Source organism: Myotis nattereri (genome assembly GCF_964212035.1).
Source record: "Myotis nattereri genome assembly, chromosome: 3".
Lineage (NCBI taxonomy): Eukaryota > Metazoa > Chordata > Mammalia > Chiroptera > Vespertilionidae > Myotis > Myotis nattereri.
The window spans coordinates 166,187,059-166,202,423 of NC_138077.1; the positions used below are offsets into that span (position 1 = coordinate 166,187,059).

The 15,365-nt window shown below is 35.7% G+C and overlaps 1 protein-coding gene across 1 annotated transcript in view; it reads right to left on the bottom strand.

Moving 5' to 3' along the window:
- The window catches only part of LRRC7 (leucine rich repeat containing 7), a 481,537-nt gene that overhangs the window by 102,466 nt on the left and 363,706 nt on the right, over positions 1 to 15,365 (bottom strand). Inside the window, exons 12-14 of the mRNA XM_081085905.1 lie at positions 8,219 to 8,348; positions 7,048 to 7,163; positions 2,176 to 2,245 (exon numbers count right to left, since the gene is read on the bottom strand). Coding sequence (XP_080942031.1) covers positions 2,176 to 2,245; positions 7,048 to 7,163; positions 8,219 to 8,348 — 316 coding nt within the window. The remainder of the gene's footprint in view (positions 1 to 2,175; positions 2,246 to 7,047; positions 7,164 to 8,218; positions 8,349 to 15,365) is intronic.

The window sequence follows — 15,365 nt, forward strand, 5'->3', positions numbered from 1 at the left end:
GCAAGAGGGTACTCTGCAAAGTTGCTGTCTCTCAGCAGCTCCTGTGTTGAGCATCTACCCGCTGGTGGTCAGTGCACATCATATCTACCTGCCGGTCACTTAGCTTTTTATATATATATATATACTAGAGGCCTGGTGCACAAAATTTGTGCACTCGAGGGGGGAGGGACGGGGTTCTTTTAGCCAGGCCTGCGCCCTCTCGCAGTCCGGGAGCCCCATGATTGATTGCCCTGCAGAGGGAGGCCCTGCCCACCGCCGCTGGCTGGGTAGCCTGGGCCTCCCTCTTCAGGGCGATCGTGGAGCCCCCTGGCCGGTGGCCTGGGCCTCCCTCTGCGGGGCGATCATGGGGCGATGGTGGGGTCCCTCGAACAATCGCATCACACCCGCCTTGGCGGCGGCAGTCAGTGCTGGGTTGCTGTGGCGCCTGCAACCCAGGAGGGACCAAGAGGTCAGCAGTTCAGCCCGCTCACCAGTACCTGCCCATCCGAGCCTGCTGCACACGCAGCCTGGCATTCAGTTGTCTGTTCAGTCATTTTGGACGTTACAGACCCTGGCTCTTTATCTATTACAGTGGTTCTCAACCTTCCTAATGCCATGACCCTTTAATACAGTTCCTCATGTTGTGGTGACCTCCAACCATAAAATTATTTTCATTGCTACTTCATAACTGTAATTTTGCTACTGTTATGAATCGTAATGTAAATATCTGATATGCAGGATGTATTTTCATTGTTACAAATTGAACACAATTAAAGCATAGTGATTAATCACAAAAACAATGTGCAATTATATATGTGTTTCCAATGGTCTTAGGCGACCCCTGTGAAAGGGTCATTTGACCCCCAAAGGGGTCGCAACCCACAGGTTGAGAACTGCTGATCTATTAGGATAGATATATATGAAAATATACTGGAAATGATCATTTTATCTAATGTTTTAAAAATTGGCTTATTTCATGACATTTATTAATAGGAATGAAGCTCAAAGGGATTTGGGATATCAACTTGTCTCATGAAACTGAGTCAGAAACACATTAAATCAGTCTTCTAAAAAAAATTAAATGATGCAGTCACTGTTCTGTTTAGTCTCTACAAGAATAATAAATCATTATAGTAGGGGATTTTTTTTTTCACAAGGCAAGACTGAATAGACTGTTTCATTACCATAATTCACATTGATTCCAGAAATGCTTTATTTATAATGATATACTGATGCCTTGAAAGATCTGTAGTTCATTGATAAGATTTGAATTTGAATGATAATCTAATATTTTAGTCAGTAGATGGAAGCAAGTGCTGAAATAACTATAGAAGCACAAACATTATTCTTACACTTACACTCTACACTTTGTAAAGGTTTATTTTAATTTTTCACAAAAGTAGCCCAATACCTAGAAATCTGAACAATGCTGTTTTCATGCTCAGGAAATGATGACAAACTAAATTCAACATGATTTTTTTTTCCACTTGGCTGTTTGTATTTTGGGATAAGTGTTTTAAAATTTTAGGATTATAAGAAAAGAGTAAAAGAGTACTAGTAAACAATGTCAAAATTGTCTATCATCTATTTATCTGGTGACAAATCAGATGTCTTCAACTCTTTCTTGTTACTTTCCAGTTAATAAAATTATTACCAATTATAATCTAACTTCATGAGAAAAGAAATATCAAAGCAATGTTACAGAAAATGCTGATAATAATTGCAAAAGATACCTGCAAATTTCTTGAAGTTCTAGAAATAAGTTGATTATAATTAAAAATATGAGAAAAAAGGAACATAGAGGATAATAATTCCCTCTTGTGGGGATTGTGGTACTAATTTCTTATTCTTTACCTTCAAAGGCATAATTAAAGTATGTCCTCTAAGGACATATATGTGACATCTACAGCTAAAAAGCTATAAAAATGATCATTTTGTATATTAGATCTCTGAGAATGAAATAGATACTAAATTGAAGCATTAAAAGAGGTTGGGAATTATAGTTCTATTTTGTGTGCAGCAATGAAATACATATTTGAATTGCTACCTTTACAAAAATCTCCCCTCCAGAAGATAAAGAATCTATATTTTATACTAATTGTCAGAGGTATCTATTGTTAAAAAAAGTTAGTAATTCAAGTTTCAATTATAGTTCATTTTAATAAACAAAATAAATCAGGTAATAAAAGTTGTTACCTGATTGTCAGAAAGCCACAAAGCTGCAAGCTCCTTAAGTTTGGTAAATGAGAATGGTAAATTCTTCAACCTGCAAAAAACAAGAAAATTTTAATAGCATGGGTACAGATGGATATAGTTCATTTTGATAAAGAATTGTTTAAAATACTGTAACATTGATTTAATTCTTCTTCTCCTAATTCTTTCTCCATTGAGTAGCCTGAGCTATCTTTAAAAAGTAAAAACCTCTTTTTTTATACCCTATAAATGCTTTCCCTGTAGCTAGGATAAAATCCAAAATTTCAACCATGCCTTTAAGATCTTACAAGATCTGGCCCCGAGTCTCTCCATAAGCTTCTGCTACTCTTTTCCTGACTTGGTCCCATCAGTACCACTGGCATTTTCTCAGCCTGCTATGAAGGTAAGCCAAGCTTATCTCTTTCTCTAGCATATTCTTTCTCCCATAAGTCACTTGACTAAATCCGAGATATCCTTTAGCTCTTAGCTTAAATGCCATTTTCTTCAACAGGCTTTTTCTTTATAAAATAATATATTTTTTATTGATTTCAGAGAGGAAGGGAGAGGGAGAGAGAGATACAAACATCAATGATGACAGAGAATCATTGATCGGCTGCCTCCTGTATTGAGCCCACTGGGAACTGAGCCCACAAGCCAGGCAAGTGCCCTGACCTAGAATTGAACCATGGCCTCTTGGTTAATAGGTTGACACTCCAACCACTGAGCCACTCCAGCTGGATAAGAGGCTTTTTCTTGAGTACTCATTTAAATTATTTTTCCCAATCTAGTCACAAAGCACCTCATATTTTTCTTCCTTAAACATATCACAGTTTGTAATTATATATTTATTTTTGTGATAAAAACAAACAATTAGATATCCTCACAAAACTGTAGGTTCCATGAGGGCAAGGGGCTATGTTTTTCTTACTACTAAAAGAATTTATAGCTCCCAACATTATTTTGACTCCTGAAAGTATGTTCTTAGGTTCCTTCAGCGTTCATACATTGTGTGAATCTTTAAAAATGTCATTTTGAGATAGATGAAGTTTGGCATCAACCTCAGTATTCAAGAATTATTTGTTTAGCTTTGGCTCCAGCCTTTGGAAGGCCAAATAGACAAATGCCTACTTCAATACACTATCTGATATTCCTTACATTGTGCATGATCAATAAATAGTGATTATCATGACAGCTAGTCAGCAAAGTATTACAAACAAGGCATGCCAATGGATTTGTTATTTTCTTCATGTTCACTTTTGAATATAGATAAACATTTTAGATATAACTTATAATGAAAGTTTTCTTACATCTTTAATATGCTGAAATTCTATTAGCCAATTGATGAATATATATATTTTGATAATGGAAGTGGAAAAGGTTACAATAATTAATAAGGATTGTAGGAACTACTTTTTGTATGTGGAAGCAGTTAAACACTTTCATATAATTTAGTAAATATGCAAAGCTATTGAGAGCCAAAACAAATACCAACAGAGTGGGTATTAGCTAAATAACTTTAGGAAGAATATAATAACCTTTCTGAAATTAATATTTATAAAACATAAATGATAATGTAAAGAATGAAATATATTAAATTATATCATAATTCTCTTTTTATAGACTTGTTATACTAGCATTTATAACATTAACCCAATTTACTCATAAAAGCTGTTTTCACTTTTTAGTTATTTAATTTCATGTAAGTCAGAAACTATCAAGTAAGGTCTTACAAGGAGAATTTTTTGCATCATGTGGCAATGAATTAAAAGTAGAATATAAAGTCACCTGCATCAATATTACATGAGGGGAAAACTCTCCAGAATAATATACAACAACATCCATGATAAATCATTGCCAATCCAGCCATAAATGTGGAGGATGAAGAATGTTAGTGAAGGATGTTACCCTTATTTTTCCTTGCTCTTTCAGTTGTTGAAAGTGAGCCTTATTTAGTACCACAGAAGCTGTCTTACAAATCTATTTTATAATAGATTTTAAAAAATCTTATCATATTTTAAATATTGAACTGGAATAATTGTGACTTTTGGATAGCATTTCATATTTAATCTTTTATCTAAGCAGTTACTTTTCTGATGACAATGTTCAACTTTGTCCTCAGCTTTGGTAAATATTAATTTTAATCTCAGGTTAAGGTTTGTTGAGTAATTCATTAATTTAAAAATATTAATTTGGCTCATACTATGTTTCAGTCACTGTATTAGGAAATAAATTAAGCTTACATTTCTGGCCTGATAAGTATGTAACTTCTGATATTATGAAATCCCCAGTATTTAATTTATATCTTTTATACTAGCATGCAACAATGTGTCTGTTCCACTTAAGTATGCTATATTTGTTGAATAAATAGCTCCATTAGTAGTCCTTCCAACTTATGGATCTTTTAAAAATATTTGATAAATATATTTTCTATTTCATCATACAGGTTATTAATGTATAAAAGTTGAGCAAAACTAATATTTAGGAGAGACTTCCATAGCTCATCATAAAACTTCCCTCCAGGTGACAATTATGGAGCTTGGTTTTATTGGGGAACTGTAACGGAATTCACTGGAACTCCATCTTCCTATGATATCCCCATGACCTATTTCTCATCTTACAAGAATATAATTAAAAATGTTTGAAAAATGTCTTGTTGAAGATCAGGTATAATATTCAATGCATTTCTCTCATTTTCCTGCCTAGTAAGGCAGTCAAAACAGGAAACAAGATTGGTTTGACATGAACATGATTTACTCTTGTTGCACCAAACTATAAGGCTTCCTTGTTATCCTGATTTTAAAAATAAAATCCCAAATCTTTTAATAAGATGTTTTATTCTCTTATATGGGGATACTACTGAGCTGCTAAGTGAATGGTTTTTGAAATTCACATTATCATTTTTTTTCTTAAACTAACAAATGAGAAATTGCACACTTAGTAAACTTTCAGAATCTGAACATTCTTCATCCTATCTAATAAAAGAGTAATATGCAAATTAACTGTTACTTCACAACGAAGATGGCAGCACCCACAGCCAATAAGGACGGAGTATGTAAACTGATGTGACAAAGATGGTGGTGCCGGCCGGAGCCACGGAGCTGGCCAGAGAGTGGGCGGGAAGCCTTGGCATCCTGGGTTGACACAGGAATAGGGCTAGGGGCGATCAGGCTGGCGGGGGGGGGGGGGGGGGGGAGCAGTTGGGGGTGAGAAGGCCAGCAGGGGGGTGTCAGCTGGGGCTAAGCAGGCCAGCAGGGGGGGCAGTAGAGGGAAAAGCAGGCCAGCAGGGCGGGCCAGCTGGGGGCAAACAGGCTGGCAGTGGGGGGCAGTTGGGCATGATCAGGCCAGCAGGAGGGGCAGTTTGGGGCAAGCATGCTGGCAGGGGGGCAGTTGGGGGTAAGCAGGCTGGTAGGGGGGGCAGTTGGGGCTGAGCAGGCCGGCAGGGGGGCAATTGGGGGCATTCAGGCCAGCAGAGGTTGCAGTTGGGGGCAAGCTAGCCAGCGGGGGGGGGGGCAGTTGGGGGCGAACAGGATGGCTGGGGGGCAGTTGGGGGTGATCAGGCTGGCAGGCAGAGTGGTTAGGGGCAATGAGGCAGGCAGGCAGTGGTCCCGGATTGCGAGAGGGATGTCTGACTGCCTGTGGGATCAGGCCTAAACCAGCAGTCGGACATCCCCCAATGGGTCCCAGATTGTAGAGGGTGCAGGCCAGGCTGAGGGACACTCCCCCACCCCTGTGCATGAATTTCATGCACTGGGCCACTAGTTACTTCATAAAAGCTAATCTTGACAGTTTTGTTGCAAAGTCTCTCAATTTCTCATATTATTGTTATTCTGATGGAAACTTATTGAAAACAAAGAGTTCAAGCATCCTATTGCATAGTCACTTATCTTCTTAGTAGTTCTCTTTAGTCAATTTAAAAAAAAATATATATATATATATATATATATATATATATATATATATATGTTATTTTTATTGATTTCAGAGAGGAAGGGAGAGAGAGAGAGAAATAGAAACATCAATGATGAGAGAGAATCATTGATCAGCTGCCTCCTGCACACCCCCTACTGGGGATCAAGCCCACAACCCAGGCATGTGCTCTGACAAAGAATTGAACTGTGATCTCCTGGTTCATAGATTGATGCTCAACCCCTGAGCAACTCCAGCTGGGCTTTAGTCAATTTTTTTTTTATCCTTTCCTGTTTATGGACAATTGTGGTGAAAATAAAGATGAACTACAGTTTTACTTTTTCTTTTTACCCATCAACCAATATAACACCTTTGTCACGTCCTTTATTTTTGGCCTGTTCTGAACATGACTAAATGACTATTTGGTTATCCTTACCATAACATAAAACCCTTATGACTAGTTAGGATTAGTTTCCTGGCAATATATTTACCAGCATTTAGGTGCTGTTGACTATATACATATTGCCAATTTAATTTACTGGAGACATAAAAATATACATGAAAACATATGTATATGTCTGCATACATATATATATCCATGCATATAATTTTATTAATAAATTTTGTAGATTTTTATTTTAGTTATTTTTTATGTCTTCATAATATTATGCTTTCTGCATATGGGAGGATTTCAGTATATAAATTTGGGTGTATAAATTTTATATACTTTTAAAATACAATATAATATATGGTTTTAATACAATCAAATAATTAAACTTTGAAATATCTCTTTAAAAATAATTTAGCTCCTGGATTTTATAAATGGATATTTGCATATTTGCATGACACTTGCATTCCTATAGTTCACACACATTTTACATAGAATATGTTTCCAAAATTATTGATAAGAAACAATAATTTGCTGATAGTAGGTAACTAATATGGGATTGTGATATGTTACAGAAATACCTGTTGTCACTCAAATTTAAGACTCTTAGTTTCTGCATCTGTCCAATCTCTTCAGGAAGAAATTCCAGTTTATTGGAGCGTAGAGACATAACTGTTACATTCTTACAGCTTCCAATCTGTAGGTAACAACAACAAAAAGTAAAGAATCACAATGTAGATTATATTTTTATATTAATTTTTATAATTTATAAAACAATTTGATTAATTTACATATTTCCTTATCACTTTTAAGATCCTCTTAATATGTATATTAATTTTTATAATCTCACTCTTTGAAATATGTGTATCATTATTTATATATTGCTTTAGATATGAAGGCAATGTACATCTCATATTCTTTTACATATTAGGAAGGAATAATTTCCTTTTTAATTTTATTATTAGAATACTTAATTGTTTTTATGTCATATTGATTTTGCCCATCCAAGTGAATAGTAACATATCTATGTTTGTAATAGATCATACATATTCAAAATGTGAAGTATTGTTGACATTTCTTTGGTAAGTTAGTTTTACTTCATATTACAATGGTTTTTGTCATTTTTACTTATAATTTTGAGCTTTAAAATGATATATGTAATACCTTAATCAATAAGGAAAAAGAAACGGAAAATAAATAAAATGATATATAGATTATTGCTCCATTGTCATGGAAGTGTTTTGTAAAAATGTTGAAAACCTATTTCACACTTTTTCCTTGACATTAATAAATAAAACTTCTGTTTAGAGATAAAAACTAACAGAACCTCTTGGTGTATTCTGAAACTAAAATAATATTGCTAGGCAACATGATACTTTAAAAAATTATTTACATTAAAAATCTTTCACTTCAGGAATGGAAATATAATGATCTCAAAATATTTATTTCTTTTCTTAAAAGCAAAATATATAAATTATTCAAAATTTTGTTCCTTAGCATTAATTAATTTGCAATATTTTATTACTTTTCTTTGCAAACAATGTTTAAATGCATTTTCTAGGTTGAATATAAGAACTTATCACTTGTCATTTAAAAGAGAATGATTAACAAATACATATACGTATACCTAGACAATTCCTATGACTATTCAAAACTCAACTCATGAATCTAAACTGCCTTTATATTTCTTAAGATTTAATCTTAAAACAGAATCATTAAAGGTTAATTAATAGAAACAAGTTCATTCCTCACTTCTCTGGGTAATTCTGGAAGAAAATTCTCATCGACTGCTAATGTTCGAAGACTATGAAGGTAGCCAACAGTAGGAGGTAGTGACTCCAGTTCATTACAGCTACAGTCAAATTCTTCTAATAAAGATAAACTGAAAAGATAAATACATTAGTTAGACATTTTAAAACATCAGATGGCAAAAAACTTTTGAAAAAGCCACATGTTCAGATTCAGCAAAAACGTTATTTATCTAGTGACTGAATAATTTATATAATTTATTTTATCAGTTTAGCCAAGTGATTAAATACCATTTAATAAGTGGTTTCATTTGGTAAAATAAATATAGTTTATTTTCCCCCTTTCTAAATTCACCTGTCATTTAACTGAACCATTGGAAATGAGAGATGGTTTTGTTTGTTTGTTTTTAATACAACATAGGTGTCATTTATAGTCAGATGTTCATAAAGTATGTCCTTGGAATAAATATATATAACTGGCATGGGTAGGTAGAAGGGTATAGAGGGTGGGCCCAAGAAAGGGAGAATAAAGGGGCCAAACGGTAACAACAAAATACTGATTAAATGATAGGTATTTTGCTAAGTTAAGAGATATAAATAACTCATCTTTTGCTTGTAACAATTCTATACCTATTATTTTAAATTCTATTGTACAGATAAGGAAATGATGGCTTACAGAGGTGAAATAACTTGCCTAAGGCCACACACAGTAGGAAAGCTGAAACCTAAATGCAGGCAGCATGGCCCCTGCAGGACCTTGCCCCTTAGCCTGTGCCTCTGTAACAGAGGCTGCAAACAGAGCTTATTTCAACCTGCAGTTGTGTTTGGTTTACACAGTTTTTTTTATTTAAGTGGTAAATTCTACCTAATGATCCAGACTTTTGGTAACTATTTTTATTTATTTATTTATTTATTTATTTATTTATTTATTTATTTATTTATTTTTATTGATATCAGAGAGGAAAGGAGAGGGAGAGAGAGAGAAACATCAGTGATGAGAGAGAATCATTGATTGGCTGCCTCCTGTACGCCCCACACTGGGGATCGAACCTTCAACTTGGGCATGTGCTCTGACCAGGAATCGAACTGTGACCTCCTGGTTCATAGGTCGATGCTCAACCACTGAGCCACATTGGCCGGGTGACTTTTGGTATCTCTTAAAAAAAGAGGAAGACCTGGCAATACTGAGCATGTAGTCTTCCACAACAAGTCATGGAAATAGAGTAATGGCTGCTGCCTCTGGTCACAGTTCTCCAGTTTGTCACAACCACTAGCACTCCATATTAGCCAGCTTGACCCTTATCTACAGAAAGGACTCGTATGAATGCACTTTCAAGTTATCACTAGGGAACCACACATTCCGATGGCTGGTTTGAGGCAGCCGGGAAAGTAAGAGGGCCTGGCACAAAGGAGGCAGTAGCTGTATTTAAGTTGTCAGTGATGTTGTTGTTAATATTATTATACTGTCATCACTACTCATATCATTGTTATTACTGTAATAGGAAGGAACCCCAAGGGGGAAGATCTTGCCCTCGCAAAGAGGAGATTGAATTAGAGTTGTCTGGACTAGATTGTAGAATCAGCTTCCTTTTTTATACCTTGGAACTGGCTGGTCTGACTGCCATTTACTCTCCTCATTTAGTTTCACAGAAATAAGCATGTGGGTTTTTAGTCAGTCAGAATGGATCTGTACTCAAGCTCTGTCAATTGCTAGATGCATTATCTTGGGTATCAAAAAATAAAACAAAAACCACAGCTCAAAAATCAAAGCTGACAGGCAAAGGGACATAGCAGGGAAGAAATTCACTGAGTAGTGCTCTGAGGAGGGAAATTAAGTGCCAAAAGGGGGAGCTAGCACTGGGTTATACTAATTAAGGATTAAAAATGTGCATTATGTAGAGAGTGAAATGCCTTCACAAGTCTGTGTTCAAGGTAAATCAAGTCCCATTATCCATGGGTCAAGAAAGAAATGAGTTCAGCCAGGTCAAGTCTGACCCTGACCAAAGTAACTCACCATCCATGGTCCTTAAGCGCTTCAACAGGTTAGAACCAGATGAGGTGAAACAGCATTCCGCTTTGAGTATTATCTCTTTGGCAAGTGCTGCTTAAGTGAAATTTTTTCTTTTGCACAGACCAGTTCTATAACTTTTCTCTAATCCTTAGTTTCTTTATATTTGCAATGAGGATATGAATATGTCTTGCCTCATGTTAGTTGCTCTGAGTATTTCATGAACTATTGTAAGTAAAGAATCTAGCACAATACCTGCCATAAAATACATACTCAGGATATATGTTTTCTTTGTATTAGTGAACCCTCATAAATTTGTTTCTAAATCCTTTGAAACTCTCACATGCAGGGGTGGTCATGTCGCTGGGTGCCAGGTGTGCATGGCTGTGTGACTGTGTGGGGTGTGTGTGTGTGTGTGTGTGTGTGTGTGTTGGTGGGCACAGGGATCAATTACTGGGAAACCCATAACAGTTTATTTGTTTCTTAAAAAAGTCTAGCACACTGTCTTACACATAATGCACTTAATATATTTGGTAGAATTTGTTAAAAGACATTTCTATCAATGAATGGCTTGTTGTCATGTACTCAGCAAGTGGTGATAGAAGTACCAGGACTTTTTTAAAATAAAATTTTCTGATTTGTGTACCAGGTAGATATCAAAGAATTAAACAATTAAAATATAATTAAAGTATATTATTCTTTCTTTCTTTCTTTCTTTCTTTCTTTCTTTCTTTCTTTCTTTCTTTCTTTCTTTCTTTCTTTCTTTCATAAAAACATGTCTTGAAGTTAAGTCTTGAGTCACACTGTAAGGCAGTCCTTACTTCCTATAGTTCTGAGAGGCACACATTTCAGTTATTATGGCTTCATGAAATAATATTAGCTCCTTAGCAACATGACTCAAATTTAAGTTACCTCATATACTGTGAGTACCTCCATACAATATAAACTTCACTGCTAACTCTTCATTCTAGAGCCACAGTATAAATAACAGGTGTGCGTCTGAACAGTGACTAGTCACGTTTCTTCTTTCAAAGTCTGTCAGTGATCAGTCACTGCACAGTGTTACTCAGTTCACACACAGACTGTAAATCCCACTGTTGTATTGCTTACTTGTCAGTCAGCAATACAGGAATACTACAGGCACAATAATTGAACATTTAAAGCACTACTACCATTGGATAGTATTCTTGGTCGTCATAATTCTTTGGGGTATTTAAATGAAAATGTGAAAGTTTGCTTTTATCACCAAGAGCAACATTAATCCAAGCAATGGAAAGAGGAATTATTTCAACTTTGAAAGACTATTATCTTATGCAGGCTTTTGAATAGGATACCAATGCCACAATTGAAGACCAAGCATTATGTTTAGCTGTGTTTTGGAAGAAATATGACATAAAGCATACAACTGAAGGTATTCAAGCGTCATGGCAGTAGGGAACAGCAAGTAACATGGGTGCAATATAGCAGAGACTTTCAGCGTATTGTGCAAATAAATTTGCAGAATTCAAATCAAACATAAATGGAGTTGTAGAAGAAATGGCTGACTGCTGAAATTTGCCTGCCAATATTGGAGAGACTAGATATGCTGCCAGTAGAACTTAGTGGAAGCAAACCTGTTGACATAAAATGAGGAAGATGGTTGTGATGAAAATGATGATGTCCCAGAGGAAGTGACGCTGGGAATCAACTTCACCTTAAGGAACTCTCAGAGATGTTTCTAAACATTAAAAGCACGAAGGATAAAAGTTTGGAAGCTAACCCAAGCTTAAAAAGGAGTATGACAATTCACTGCCACTAGAAAAAAATGTTCACTCCAAATTATAATTTACATGATGAAAAGAAGGAAAGCACTGTTCAAATTAATCTCGATAGTGTTGTTTTCTTTAAAAATATATATTTTATTGATTTTAGAGAGGAAAGGAGAGGAAGAGAGATAGAAACATCAATGATGAGAGAGAATGATTGATGGGATGCCTTCTGCATGGCCCATACTGGGGATGGAGCCCATAACCCGGGCATGTGCCCTGATCAGGAATGAATTTCCTGGTTCATAGGTCGATGCTCAACCCCTGAGCCACACTAGCCAGACTTGATAGTTTTTTTGTTTGTTTGTTTTTTACAAAATAAATAAAACATCGTAATTCTTGATGCTCCTAATGCTTACAATGACAGTATACTAAATAAATATTGGCTTTACTAGTTTTTCATTTCCCTATACATTTATAACCAACCGCACAAGTGTTTAATGTTTGAAAAAGGTTTTGAAAGAACTTTTGAGAACAATCATAGTTTTCCTCATGGACTGTTTTGCACAGTTTCAGGTTGCAGCATGCTTGTTTTTATGGTCTCCCACTACTGTGCAAAGCAAGAATTTCCTGCATTAAAAGACAACATTTTTCCTATACCGTGGATATACTGAATTCATAATTTATAGCCTGAAAGTATTTTATATCTCTGAGATACAGAGGAAAGCTATTAGGTGCAAAACACACATTTTTCAATGATTTCTGAAATTCAAAAGATCCTAATTAATAATTTAACATTCCAACTGACCACTGATGGCTATCTTGTTGGAAATCACCTAAGGTATTTTTATTCCAGATCTATATAAATACAGTTGTATCACATTTGGCACAGACCAACTAAGTGAAAAAATACTCAGACAGAGGAAGACAATACCATATAATCTCATTTATATGTGGAATCTAAAAACAAATAGGCAAACAAACCCAAGAAAATAGATACAGAGAATGGATTGGTGGCTGCCAGAGGTGGAGGTGGGAGGTGGGCAAAAATGGGTGAAGGCAGTCAAAGGTACACATTTCCACTTATAAAATCATCAAGTCTTATGGATATAATGTACAGCATAATAACTACATATTGCATATCTGAAAGTTCTAATCACAAGAAAAAATTGTAAGTATGTATGGTGACACGTTAATTAGACTTGTGATCATTTTGAAATATAAACAAATATTGAATCATTATGTGGTACTCCTGAAACTAATATTTTTTATGTCAATTATATTTCAATAAATAAAACACATATTAATTATACTTTGTGCAAACAAACAAACAAATCCTCGCTGTGGCCAGTATGGTTCAGTTGATTGCACATTGTCCATGCACCAAAAGGTCACAGGATTGATTACCGGTCAGGGCACAGGCCCGGTTGTAGGCTCGATCCCCAGTAGAGGGCGTGCAGTAAGCAGCTGATGAATGTTTCTCTCTCTCTCCCCATCTCTCTTTCTCTATCTCTAAAAATATCAATAAAGTATTTTAAAAATGCCAAGTTTCTTTATTTTGAAATTTTATCTGTAGTCTATTGTACCATTCAAAGTGAAAAAAAGCTGCCAAGGAGGTATAGAGTACAATAAAGCAATGTTTCCTAAACATTGTTCATGCATATGTTCAGCTGTACATATGAATCACCAGGTGAACTTGCTAAAATGCAGGTTCATATTCAGTGGTTTGGGTTATCCAGTGACAAGCTTCTAGGTGATGTGGATGCTGCTGGTCTTGGGGCCACACATTTAGTTGCAAGGCTTTAAATAAAGCCCTTGAAATCATTTTAATAGAAACATTTAAACACACACACAACATGTCAATGATACTTAAGATCCATATAAATATTACAAGAGTTGTATTTAGTAAGGCTTTGCTTTTCTTCAGGTATCAGGACAAAGTGTCAGAACTGGAGGTAGTAATGCTTGAAATTAAATAATAGTATCAACTTAATTTTCTAAAAATATTCTCTACATTTTTCTCTACTTTAGTTTCCATGAATTAGTCTTTGTTGGGAAGATCTTACTGTCTCATTAACCCTCAATTACCTAGCTAATAGGGAAGAGGTACTGTGACTATATTACATAGACAATCTATAATTTCACTTTAACATCATTTATGACCATTAGAAGCCATTATATCTTATATTAATGTAGATGCTAATAAACATAAAATTAATGGCTTTGGGCTTCACTTTCTTAGTTCACTTTTAACTCTTACGCTGAAGTGATATAATTCAGTGGAAAATATTCAGACAGGCTTGGGTTCCAATTTTAGTGTGACCACTTAATAACTGAATGAACTCTACTATGAATGCATTTTTCTTCTGGAAAATTGGTTGGTAATGCCGAATATGTAGTTTCATGAGGATTAAATGTATGCTAAGCCTGTGGTATAGATATAGTGCTTCATTGAAATGTCATGAGGTAGAAAGGTACCCTAAAAAACACATTTTGAACAGTCTGTTTTTGAAACATGTAAAAGTTATCCTGTGATATTTTCCTTTTTAAAAAATCCTCGCCTGAGGACATTTTTCTTCAAATAGATTGTTTTAGAGCAAGAGGAAGGGAGAGAGAGTGTGAAAAATATCAATGTGAGAAACATCATTCAGTTGCCTCTCGTACATGTCCCATGAACAAATACAGAAACTTAGGCTAAGAGAAGTTACTAGATTTCAAAGCTAAGCTTTTGAATATAGTATTAATGGGCCTTTAACTACATAAGAAGGCATGCAAACCACCAAACCTGGTGTCTGGTACAATGTGAACACACACAAAAAGTTATTTATTATTATTTTCATTGCACATTCAATTCTTAGGGCATCTGGCACTCCTAGGCTCAACAAGAAAAATAAACAATTTTATAAGTCACTAGAGGCCTGGTGCATGAAATTCATGCACTTGGTGGGGGTCCCTCAACCCGGCCTGTGCCCCTTTGCAGTCTGGGAACCCTCGGGGGATGTCCGACTGATAGCTTAAGAAGCTGACAGTCAGACATCCTTAGGGCTGCCGTGGAGGCAGGAGAGCTGTGAGCCTGGCTTCTGGCTGAGTGGCACTCCTCCTGTGGGAGCGCACTGACTACCAGGGGGCAGTTCCTGTGTTGATCATCTGCCCCCTGGTGGTCAGTGTGCATCATAGCAACTTGTTGTTCCGCCTGTTTGGTCAATTTGCATATTAGCCTTTTATTATATAGGATTGGCAAAACACTCATGGCATTTATTTCAACTCTGAAAAATACTGAAAAATGAATTCTTTTAGTAGTTTTTAATATTTGGACTACTAAAGTGGTTAGAGACAAATCTGACATATGGAAGCATTCTATGTGCAGAATGAGAATAGTTTTGGTCGGTATAGCTGAT